This window comes from Ruditapes philippinarum, unplaced genomic scaffold, assembly GCF_026571515.1.
Source record: "Ruditapes philippinarum isolate M1 unplaced genomic scaffold, ASM2657151v2 ctg1491_1_1_1_1, whole genome shotgun sequence".
Taxonomy (NCBI): domain Eukaryota; kingdom Metazoa; phylum Mollusca; class Bivalvia; order Venerida; family Veneridae; genus Ruditapes; species Ruditapes philippinarum.
This window is the reverse complement of record NW_026855724.1, coordinates 380,784-394,157: the sequence shown is the minus strand read 5'-3', so window position 1 is coordinate 394,157 and position 13,374 is coordinate 380,784. Positions and strand designations below refer to the sequence as shown.

Below are 13,374 nucleotides of genomic sequence, written 5' to 3'. Positions count from 1 at the left end.
TTACAACCCATATATTTATTTATGAAAATCCTGAATATTAGTCAATCAACGTGATAATTAGAATAATCTTCATCTAAAATTTAATCGAATAAAATTCAATAAATGCCAATTTATATCCAAATAATACAATACAATACAATACAATACAATAAGTGTATTTTGAGTTGCTCTCCACAACCGCGTTTTACCACTCGGCCATAACAGTAAGGCAGTTGTCATGTGGTCGATATTCGTGTTTTTGAATATCGTTTTTATGTATCATTTTGTCCTTGTATTTGTATATATATCTCTTGTATTTGTCTGTTTACAGTCCGCTATACAATCCATTATCCCATATCATTCCTATATCATTTCATTTCATCATCTTATTATAACAACTAATTTCTCATATTTCATTCTGACATAATTTGCATGCCGGGCCTCAGTTTTTACAAACTTCCCGGAAAATCCACCTCACGCATGCGCACTTTGGTATAAATATTTCTCTTGGTTTGCGCCAGAAATTGTTTATCTTGTTTATTTATTTATCAAGGCTTATGTTTTATGTCCTTACAGGTAATTGTTGTTATTCATTATGTTCATTATCATGCATATTTCCATTGATCGTTTATGTATTTCGGATCTGTATTTATGCACTTTGGTATAAATATTTCTCTTGGTTTGCGCCAGAAATTGTTTATCTTGTTTATTTATTTATCAAGGCTTATGTTTTATGTCCTTACAGGCATAAACAGACCATTCCTGCATTTGAAAAAGGACCATACGACATTGGTGGCCTGTGTGGATTTTTACGTTTGGATGGTATTTTTTATGGTACGAATATATTGGTGACGAAACTGCGAACACAGAGGGTGACGTAGGGATTCCCCAACTATAGCCAATCAGAACATCTTTTATATTTCTTATTTACTTCCGGTGACCGGGTACTCCCGAGGAATTCCATCAAAAACAAACAAAAGTTCAACTAGCTAGTTATTTTTCTATATTTTAAAGAGCTCTAACATTTAATTAATTAAAGGTACCTTTTCTTATTTATATATCAAACGTTGGATTTATTCACTTCTTCGGACCATTTAGACGACAACTATATATTTGTGGACTTTGAACATTTGTAAACAAACAGTGTAATTTGTAAATTCTTTAAATTATTCAGTGTTTACATATTTTTGTAAGTGTCTTTTTCAATTTAATTAGTAATCAAGTGCCATTTTATCGTTATATGTAAATGTACATCTAGGTTGATTTTTTCATTTATCTATATTGAGTTGTGTAAAATCTTGATCAAGATCTACAGTGTGAAAATCAATTGTTTTGACACCAGAGATATACATGTATATTATTATTTGATTTTGTATATTTTAGGTTGAATTCCACAAAGCCTTTCTTACTTCCAGGGCTTCTGTGAATTGATTTTTATCCTGTGATTTGGACATTTTGAAAAAGATTGATACCAGTTCACAGACATGTACTCAGCATTTAAAAACTATCAGGTGGTTGGTGAGCTAACCACTCTGTCTTTTTATCATTCATCTTGGTCTGGATTACTAGTATAATTACACCTGTCCCTAATTGGAAACTTATTTTCACATCCAGTCTGGCTAATTGTCCATATTACTGTAATAAATCATATATTAACCCCAGATATTTATATATCAACAGTGAATTATTTCATATGCCTAACTCCTGATATACTTATTGTTATCTGATTACTTACTGTACTATCGTTTATTTATTATATTATTTAAAGCGGATTGCTTGAACCCAGTCAATTTTGCCGAAGTAAAGCATGTTAGATTGAAGTAGTTTAGCATTTATTTGTGGGCAACATGATCATTGTTAGTTGACTTCGTATGAGTAATATAGAATAAAGATTCAAGTGGTTTTGAAATATTTATTACTTAGTTTAGAAAAATTAGTTTCAACCCGGGCAGTTAAAATCAGTTTTATATTTAAAATTTCTGTAAACTTAAATAATATTTTCATTTGAATTAGGGGCTGTGGGGGACAGTATCATGTAGCCGGTAAATAGATTTTAAGTGAAATATTTATTTTTAATTAGAATAATTGTCTCTTTTAAATCTGTTATTTTATACACAGGTTGTTGGGAGCAACCCGGACACTGCAACTTCTTCTTCTTTTCGAATGTGAAGTATTTTGTGTAAGTGGTAATTTTTGCTTATATAGAATTTATTCCTATATTTCAAGAATCTAACATATATACAAATAGCAAATAATTGTTTGCTACTTGTATTACAAGCGAAAAGTTGCTAATTTGGGTTCTAAACTCATTTAGTCATTATAAAAAGTCCTGTTGATAGGCATATTTTTAATTTTACTTTATGACTGAAAAATTAAAAACATTTTGGGAATTGAAATAATTGTCTAAATCAGAAGAAAGAAAACTTTAAACACATTTATTTTCCTAAATACTGCTTTATAATAGAGCTGAATAAGTTGTTATTAGATCTATTGTTTAAAAAACTTTGATCTAAATTTACTGACTGGTATCTGGTACTTATATTATTCAGGTGACTTTGAAATTTTTTTTAATGTATGGTGCACGGGTTTTGGGTTTAAAATTTTGAAAAAAGTTGTTAATTTTTTTAAATTTTTTGGGGTTTTTTCTCTTAAAATAAATTGTTTTATTTCTATAGGTGTTTGGTTTTTTTTTCCCTTAAATTAGCCCTTTAAAGCTGGTTACTGATTAAAATATTTTTTTTAGTGTTAGGGGTGGTAAAATTTGGGCCCAATTTGGGAAAACCCTAAAATTTTTAAAGTCACGTTTTTTTTTTTGCCCAAACCCCATTTTTTTTTTTGTTTTTCATCTGGGGGATGGTAAAAACTCAGCCCTTAAAACATTCAGTATGCAGTTTAAAAATTTTTTTTGCTAGACGTTACAGAAATCTGGAAATTTTCCCAAGTTTTTGGCAATGGGAAAATAAAACCTCAAAAGAAAATAAAGTCATACTTTAATGTTACAACTAACTCCTAAAAGGGAACTATCGGGAAACATCGGGGTTTCCTTTTCCCTCCCCTGTTATAGCTTTCCCTTTCCAAAATGCCAAAACCCTAAACCATAGGGGGTCTTTTGTGACAAATGGATTTGGGTAAATCCCGTATCCCTGGGTTAACCTTTTTTCAGGAGTTTTGGAAAATTAAAAACTCGTCAATTTTCGAGATTTTGGCCCCAAATTGATTTAATTTGGTGTAAAATTGATGAGGGAAAATTATCCACCATTTATTTTTTAAAGGGGGGCCCCATTCGTAAAATTTTTAAAAGGCGTAAAAAGGGGTTTTTTTTGGCTTTTGGTAAAATCCCACTGTTCTGAGATTTGGGAATGATTTTAGTTTTGGCTTTAGGGGTAATTTTTTTAAATAAAAGGTTTAAGGGAACGTTTTAAATGAACAGCAGAAGGGGGAGATTTTGGTTGCTGACTTTAGTTTGCGTCTGGGGGAGGTTGCTTAGCAGGTTTTCCAGGGCAATCTTGAAAAGGTTGTCCAAGGATGAAAAATGCTGCGGGTGGTTTTGGGGTTTCGGGCCCTTCTGAATAGAGCTTAAAAAATCCCTTTTAGATTTTTTTTCAAAAGGACTCAACTTAATACTTCGAAAAAGATTTTTGAGACCCATTGAGGAAGATTTACGTTTGTCTCGTTACCCAATTCTCCCCCTCTTCCCCCCCAAGCGGCCCAAGCCCTCGGGCCCAATGTTTCTTTCCCTTTTCTACCCCTAATGATCTGTTCTGCAAACCCGTGTGTCACTACTGTAGATAGTAGACTTTTCCAGGAAAAAAAGGGCCCCTTTTTTAAGCAATGGGAAGGGATGGAGTCCAGGCTGTTAGTATGGAGAAGGGAAACCGGGTTGAAACAAAAGAAGGGTCTTCCCTCAGGGAAAGTCAAAGGGCCCCTGCAGTCCTTTAAAATACCGTCGACCCCATCGGGGGCAAAGAGGGGGTCCCTACTTCCCCTTCTATTGGCCCCCGCTTCTAAATTTCTTCCCAGTTAATCTTCTAATGAATCTGAAATTCTTATAAATGGGACTTTTAACTAAACTTTGATAAATCTTGGGGTTTATGATTTCAATTTTGGAATTTATTCTTTAAAAAATTTTAAAACCCCCGCCGTTGTCACAAGGGTTTTAGATTTTAAATTTTGGGTATTTCCTTTTGCCCAATGGTTCAAGGTACCCTACTTGGGGTATTCAGTTTTTGAAAATTTTTTTTTCCTTCTCTTTCATCAATTTTTTCAAACTCCTATTTTTGATTGTTCCCGACACAGAGTACTATGCAGAGTTCTTTGAAAAATAGGGCCCCCAACATAATGAAATTTTTTAAGTCTCAGGAACAGAGTAAATCAAACCCATTTAAAAACATATATCTTCCCCTTTACTGACTTTTTCACCAAAAAATGTTTATCTTCCTTTTAAAAGACTGTCATTGTGAAGCCCTTTTTAAACAACAACCCCTTGAGGGGGAAAGGTTTAAGGGATATTGAAAAATGTTTATTTTGGTGTTTCAGAGTTCTGATTTCCCCTTATGATTGAAAGGGGTGCCCTAGATTGGTTTTAAAATTACCCAACCCGGTAAATTCTTTTTTCAGGGGTTTTCCCGTACGTGGGTTTTTTTTTTTTTCCCGTAGAGGCTATTACCATTCAAAACCAAAAATGACTTTTTTGTAAATTTTCCTGATGTGTTGGGTTTTTCGCAACCCTTTATTTCAGAGGGCGTTTCTGGGTAATCCCACAATTCAGACAAGTCTCTTTATGACCTTGGAAATTTTTTTTCCCCTTTAAAAATTTAAATTCTGAACACGGTTAAGGAATTCCCTTTTTCAATCAGTGGAAACATATTTTTTCCTCTGGGCCTACTGATTTTTGGGTTTTCTTTACTTGGTCGAAACATGAAATCAATCTTTTTTGATCCCCCCCCCTTTAAAAACCCTTATGCCCAAACCACCAGGGATTTTTTTGAGGGGGGTACGTGAGAATTTTTTGAAAAATGAATTTTCCCCAGGAGCGATTCCCTGATCCAAGAGTCCTTTTTCTTCTAAAAGTTGGTTTTTGTTTAAAAAAGAAAGGCGGGTCTTTGCGTTTTTGGGAAACGATTCCGGAAAATGAAAAACCCTACAAATCAAGGAAAGCTTATGCCCCTTCCCCCGCCCTCGCCCAAACTATAGATTCTTCAAAAGGTTCCACTATTTTTCTAAATGAACCCCGCCCCAGGTTTTCTGGAGGGCCCGTCAAAAAATTGTAAGCAAAAGACTGGCCCCTTTAAATGTTGGGCCCTCGGGAAAAGTGCAACAGAAAGGCCCTTTTTGGGCTTGCCCGCCCCTGCAACGTTTCAGCCCTTGATGGAGCGTTGTTGGGCGAAATTTTACCTTTGTGACTGTTTTTATTTATCTTTATGCATTATAAACTTTTTGATTCTATTGGGTCTCAAATTTCCTCGCCTTCCCGTTATTTTCAAAGTCTTGAGATGCCAAAATTTAAAATTAAAGGCCAAAGGGGTGAATTTTTTAAGCCCCAAGTCAGTATTTGGGTCAATTGGGTTTGTGCTGAATTTGGGGTGAAGAAGGGTCCTGAGAAGATTTTAAAAACTCAAAACATTCCGTAATACTTGCCTTTAAGGGGTTGCGTACTTTTTTTTGGGTTTTTCAGGTTAAATTTCAAGGGGGGTTTTATTAAAAACTGCACAGATCGCCCAAAATTTTAATGACCTTTTATTGGGAAATTTTTACCTGCAAAAATTTTCTAAGAAAACTAAAGTTCCTTTTAATTGGGGGGCCGGGTCAACAGAATGCCTTTTTTTTTCTTTGATGATAAACTTTCTTTTCCCCCATCTTAGCTTTTTCTGACTACAATAAAACCCCTTTATTTTTAATGTTGTGCCCGTAATTTGCGGTTTGGGGGCGGTTCTTTACCAGGTTTTGGGGGCTGAAAGGTAAAGGGGCATGTTATTTTCCATCCGTAGGGGGTTTTAGAGGAAGGGGAAAGACTTAAAACCCGCTCAAACTAGAGTTTTGGCTCTTAAGTGGTTTTTGTGATAAATTCCTGATTATTCTAAAGGTAATTGTGGAATTGAAAGACCCAAAAACCCCTTAAATATGTGTTTTTATCTGCGGGAAACTTGGGTGCTACCAAAATCACAGGTGGTTTCCTCCCTTTTCTGCTTTTTGAAAATCAACTTGCGGTACAGGCTGGTAAAGGGGAAAGACCGCCGATACCCCTTTTTAGAAAATTTTTCAAACTTTTCTCTCCCGATTCTTTAAATTCTCCTTTTAGTCTGTCAAGGCTCTTTTGTTTTTTAAATCTGAAAAAGGGCCGGTAAATTTTCCCGCCCTAGAATGTATTTTTTTAACCCAAATGTTTTTTTTTCTTTAAAACCCGAGAAAGAGATGAAATGGAAGACCTTAAATTAAACGATTGGAAGGGGGGAAAGGAGAACAAAAGTCCAAACTTTCCCCTTTTGTTACTCTTTGAAATTGGTCATAAAGGGTTTAAAAAAACGCCAAAAGGGCCCAAAGAAACGGCCCCAAAAAGGTTTTGATTGTTTCTGAAGGGGAATGGGGTAACCTTCTTTTAAGGTTCAAATTTTTATCGTAAAGGCTTCAAAAGGTTTTTTCCTGTTAAACCCGCTTGTTTTTTCCCCGAACAAAGCTTGATTTAAACTTTCCCGGGGTTTTCATAATGAGGCAGGGAAACAAGGTTGTAAAAAGATTTTCCCCTTTTTCCGATCAGGTTTTTTTTTGGCCCCCAGTTGAACAGTATACGAAAACGGGTTTTGGAAAATGCCCCGGTAAAGGGGAAAGTCTTTGGTAAGACTGGGAATTAAAAATTTTTCAGTCGAAATTTTTCCAATGGAAAAATCTGTAAAGGGTTTTTTTTCTCTGGAGATGTTTTGGGGGGGTTATGAAAAATCTTGATCATTTTTGGGTTAAAATTTCTCGTTTTGCTTCAGGCTTATTTCCGCCCAAGGAAACCCAAATGACTACCACCCGTAAACTTCTTTTGGAAAAATTTTTTCCTGTAATATGGTTTTCCCGTCGGATTTATAAATGGGCAAGGGGGGAAATTTTGGGAAAACGAAGTTAAACCCAGAGTTGGGGCAAGATGGCCCAAAATTGACAAAACCCGGCTACTACCGTATCATCCCCAGGGAAATGGGATGTCTGGGGGCTTTAAGAAACCCCTTTTAATATGGGTTTGGGGAACCCCGGAAAGAACGACAAGAAGGTCAAAATTGGGGAAATCTAAGGGTTCCCGGGGTCTTGTCCCCTGGCCCTTTTAAAACCCCCCCCATTCCTTAACCCGGTTTAAATTTTCCCCCACTTCCCCATGTTTTGGTCCGGGCCCTAGGCCCCTTTTGCCCTTTTGGGTTTTTGGTCGGGAACGACCCTCCTGGTCAAGGGGCATTCTCAGTCTCAGGTTTTCAGAAAGATAAAATTCGAATATTCTGTTGGCCTCCGAGAGGCCCCAAGAAACAAGGCAGAAAACAAAAGGTTTCTATGACCACCGTGGTGAGAGAAGCGGAACTTGAAGCCACCACTGGGGATCGAGTACTGGTCCGAAATGTAGGTGTTCGGGGAAAATCAAAACTTGGCAGATAGAATGGGAGAAGATGTATAACAACCATTCCACCAGCCCACCTCCCCGGAATTCCCAGTCTTGAGGTGAAGAAGGAAAACAGCAGAGGAACGGGGTCCGGGTTTGCCACAGGAACTTTTACTTGACTTTCTGGGGATGCCTTTGTGCAAAACAACTGAGTCTTTAATACAAGCCCGCTTCCCTCTGACTTACATTCGGATCAGAACTCGTTCTCCAATCCTCTCTCTGATTATTTTCCATTACAGCTCCGTTAGATTAAATCCCTCAATTACATTCAAGTCCATCAAATGTTTCACAAAGCAATTTTCCACAATACATGATTCTACAATTGTTATGTCAACATCTTTTACAGGAACATTCAAACAGAAACAAGATGCCAACGTCGACCCAACTCAAACTTCTTCATTCTATTTCAGGTTCAAAAATAATATGTCATTCCTGCACTGAGAAATCCATCTAAGGACAACAACAACAATTACTGAGACAGAAACGTACAAGAAGAAACCCGGATGGATCTAAATGACAACTGGAAATTAGATTAATGCTTTTTCTTTCGATTTATAGTTTTTAGGTGTGTTTCAACTTTGAAAGTTAGGCGTTGTTCAGTAACCTGAAATGTGTTTCGTTTTATTGTTTTATACCATGTACCTATATTTTTACCTTGATAATTTATAAAATGTACTTTCAGTACTTTAAAATAAAATAAGGATTTATTGTTGAGAGTGGAAACCTCTTCAATGAATTCACATTTTACTGATAAAAATTAAATTTTTGTTTCGAGCGTGACATATATTTTTTCGCGATTCCCCGCAAAAACGGTAATTTTTTTTGGAAAATGCTTGAGTTTTAAAGGGATTTTTTGCCGGGTTTTTTATTTTAAATTTTTTCACAGGGTTTAATTTGGTTCATTAAATTTTGATTTGTTTTGTAGTTCCCAAATTTGTTTTAAATTTTTTTTTTGGTTAAGCTTCTATTTTAAATTTTGATTCAAGCTTTCCCCTTTAAATTTTTTTTGAATTCGGGGGGGACATTCCCCAAAATGGGGAAATATGTATGTGGGTAATTTTGGGGTTTTTTAATATGTTTTTTTGTATATTTTTTTCCCTTTTATTTTTATATATATCTTTTTGTATTTTTCTGTTTCGTCCCCTAAAACAACCTTTCCCCTATTTCCATATATCATTTCATTTATCATCTTATTATAAACAAACTATTTTCCTCATATTTCATTCTGACATTAATTTGGCATGCCGGGCCTCAGTTTTTAAAACAAACTTCCCGGAAAAATCCACTCAGCATGCGCCCAACTTTTTGGTATAAAATTTCTCCTTGGTTTTGCGCCAGAAAATTGTTTATCTTGTTTATTTATTTATCAAGGGCTTATTTTTATGTCCTTACAGGTAATTGTTGTTATTTCATTCCTGTTTCATTATCATGCATATTTCATTGTGTCGATATGTATTTCGGATCCTGTTTTATGCACTTTGGTATAAATATTTCTCTTTGGGTTTGCGCCAGAAATTGTTTACTTGTTTATTTAATTTATAAGGTTTTGTTTTATGTCCTTACAGGCATAAACAGAACCATTCTGCATTTAAAAGGACCATACGACACAGTTTAACACCGCTGATCCTGAGTACGTATGCGTACGTAAAAGCATAGTTATATATTCCAAATTAAATTTAATTCTCGTTAATTGGTGGGCGAACCCCAAAGTGGAATTTGAATTAAATGATGATACATGTTAAGTATTATTTAACAATAAACTATTAACTTAAATAACTCATAACAGGAAGCCTTTTTAATGTAACTTGGGAAATTGCCCCTCTTCCTATAAAATCATAAAGTAATATAAATCAATAAATCATGGCAAAGAAAACAATAAATAGTTTAACAAGCTGATTTATAAACTTCCCTTTAAATTTTTCCTTTTTCTCAATTATTTGGGTATTATGCCCAGAGATTCGAGTCGATTATATAAGTTTTTGAAAAACTTGCTGAATAAAGAGGAAGTAATGAATTAATAATGTTTGGAGTATTAATATTTAAATCAAATATTCGTAAGTTTGTCTTTTGATTCACCTTTTGTTTCAAGTCATTATATGATTTTAAAAAAAAAGGAATTTTTATTTTTTTAAAAACTTTAAATTTTTCTTATTTTTTTATTTTTCGTGAAAATTCTTTTTTGGCTGTTTTTCAGAAAAATTTTTAATTTTAATTTATTTGAGAATTAAATTTTTTGTTCTATTTAAAAAGAAAAAAATTTTATTTTTTTTAATCTATAATTTTGTTTTTCTAATTTATCATTTTTTTTGTTTCCTCTTTGGGTTTAATAAGAAAATTTTAAAACCAATTTGAATAATTCTTTTTTTTTTTTTTTTAATTTTTTGGGCCCCGTTTTTTGTTTAAATGAAAAAGATTACGAGTTTTCCGTTTTTTTTAAATGCCACAAACAAATTTGTTCAAAAAATTAAAAAAAAATGTTTTTGTTTTAATTTTTTTTAAATATTAAAAAATTTGAAATTAGAAATTTTTTGCGTTAATAAAATTTGAAAACTTTAAAAAGCAAAAAAAAAATTTTAAGAAAAAAAAATTTTTTGTTAAATAAAAAAAAGGGAAGTAATGAAAAAGTGTAAGTTTTAAATTTTTGGAAAAAAAACAAAAAAAATTTTGGGAAAATTTTAAATAATTTTTTGTTTTGTAAAAATTATTTAAAGTACGTTATTTTTAAATTTAAGGGTGTATAATTTTAAAAAAGGGGTTTTGGTTTAAATTTTTTAAAATTTGAAAATGTTTTTAAAAAGAAAGAAAAAGAACCCTTTTTAAATTTTTCATTTTTTTCCTTTTTTAAATTTTTTTTGTGATCGAAATTTAAAGGGTATCCATTGGCTAATTTATACAATTTTGCATATATTGCATATTTTAGGACATGAATCATGATACAGTCATGAAGAAATAGAAAGTCAGAAGAAATAGTAAAAGTGGAACGTTTAAAATTTCCCCCTTATTTACGCGTTTATGAATCGTTTTACTGTTGACCAACTTCTACAGAACGCAGCTTTCGATAACAAGACCAAAGCAAAGGTACCAATTAAGGCATCGAAATTAAAGAAGAATGTTACAAATGGCGGGACATGGGAAGAGTGTACCAAATAAACGATACTAATTAATAAGTAAAAAACAAAGCCCAAAGATGATTCAAAAGTGACTAATTTCATGAAAAATTGCATGCAAAGCGACATGACCGATGTACATGTAACATAATTATGTAACTGTTAGATAAAGATGTAAACTACTCACAAAAGCGAGGAAGTCGTGGTGTCTGGTTCTATAATTTGTACAACCTTAACGTGTCTATCATAATATTGAAATGTTTACAACAGTAAACCATAAAAAATTCGAAGACAAAACTTTTCACAAGCACCTTTGAATAGAACTAATAACATATTAAAGTATTGTAGGGCAGAAACAAATGGCAAACACAATACTTAAATGTGTAATCATATATATTAACAAAACAAAAACACAGTCCATCAGTTAACTAATTTAATGATTTGCTATCAGGTTTCTCTTACGGTCATCAGGGCAAATATGATGTGATGATCATATCTATCATACACTTTTAACATGAAAGCTTACGATAGAATAATACCGGGGGAACAAACAAAAACTGTTTATCCATTATTTCTTATATACTACATATATCATCATTAAATGCTATCTATACAGGAATTTTGTATATAATATAGTGTTGCAAATCATATAATTATGTATAATATTATCTATATGATTTATAACACAGTTTATACGCAGGCGGGTGTCAATTTTTCTTATATATCGTATAGGTTGAAAAGATTATGAACTAAGTAAGTCGACGTCGGAATTATGGCCATTTGGTGCCAAGGTGACATAAATGCCATAAATCAGATCATAGATATATGATTTTATCGTCTCTTTTTATATCTGAAGCAAAGTTATGCTTTACATGTATGTATTTTTTGTTTCTTTGCACAATACCAACAAAGTCTGCTAGACACTTATTTTTAACACGTTTTAGTAAACGTTAAACTTGACTTGTTATAATCTGTTATAACTTGATGCTTTATTGTTTTCTATAGCTATATGGATATGTGACGGATGCTTATTGAAGCCGAAGATAAGAACTGACAAGCTTATCTTTTGAAGATGAAAACTCATCAATTCCGAATTTGAATTACAAACACTATTTCTATGGTCGCTGTTTCTTGGCAAATCAAATCAAATTTCAATTACATTAGGTCGTTCCTTAATATGAAATTGAATATTGATAGAATGTCAAAATATGTACTTTATTGCTTTTACATTTTATACAAAGTATCACTAAGATTTTCTCTTAAATATATCATGAACACACTTTTATACTTTTTCCTGGGCCATTTTATGTTTTAGAAAACCCTACAGGCATATCAAAGAAAAAACTGTTTTTATTTTTGATTATTTCGTCTTTTAAGGTCAAGGTTACGTATGGATCAAAATAAATATTATCTGCTTTGATCATACATTAGATCTTTGTCATAGCAGTTTCTGTGTTTGAGAATAAAATGAAAGCAATCCGTACTGTAGTAGTAATTTTATAAACCTTGAAAGTCATTGTCATATATATATTACTGCCAATTGGCCAGGTTACCGGCATGTATTCAATGGAACATTGTTTAGCAGTTATAAGCAGATAGTCTACATGAATCCTTGGAAAGATGAAGTGTTTTATGCGGTAATCATTTTTAATGTATGATAAATGGTGAAGTAATTTAAGTTCGTCCGGCCAACAAGCAGGACATTTATTAGAACCCACTCAACTTGTGTGATTATGACTATCATTGCACATAAATTATTTTGAACAGGATATAAAATTGCTCATTGTTATCAGACTCCATACATATATCAGTTAACAAAAGACGTCATGTCAAAATTGTGAAATTGTTTACAAAATGCTATACATTGGTGTAACATACAAGATTTATTGTGATGAAATATGCTAAAGGATTCAACATTGGATCAAGATATTTCAGCGTCCACTGGTGCGTTTTTGAACGTTCCAATATAATCACATTCACAAAAATAGAGCCAAAACAGTACAACATTATATTGTGATATTATGTCAAAGACAACGGATAACTTAACGATGCCTTTTTGCAATAAATTGCAAGCCGTTATTTTAAACACGCAAAATTTCTTTGTATTTGACGAATAGTGTCAGATCGGTTAGTGCCACTTTACACCACAATATATTACAGGACAACTTAACGACGCCACAATGATATATAACTGTCAAAGACACACGGATGCCAGACAAAACGTAGCCGCAGCGATTTCTAGGAAAACATTTTGCTTTTATTATGGAAACTGAATTTTCTCTTTCATAAAATATTTCCTTTTGTTGAAGCTACATTGATTCAGAGGGGGAGGGGAAACTTTTAGCAGCTTCTTGCAAATAATTTGTTGATGGAGAGTATTTATCAATAACTAAAATTGAGGTTTTACAGTGTCTATCTGTCGTTATTCAAATATCAATTTTTATAAATGGACGCAAATTTAAATTTTGTATGTCTTAATGATATTTATAAATATAATTTTACACTTATTGTTGATGTATATCGAAACAATCTAGATTCCATAAAAATATTTTAGGTCCATTATTAGGAATAACGTCTAAAATACAACGATCGTATGTGAACCAGATATTTATAATCTATTTCACAAAGATAAAAAATATTCTTATCTATATTTTATTACAT

General features: G+C 32.9%; 1 protein-coding gene across 1 annotated transcript in view; it reads left to right on the top strand.

The window, feature by feature from the left end:
- The window catches only part of LOC132744216 (uncharacterized), a 29,107-nt gene that overhangs the window by 2,072 nt on the left and 13,661 nt on the right, over positions 1-13,374 (top strand). The window contains exon 2 of the mRNA XM_060732849.1: positions 725-801. Within this exon, the coding sequence (XP_060588832.1) occupies positions 725-801 (77 nt within the window). The remainder of the gene's footprint in view (positions 1-724; positions 802-13,374) is intronic.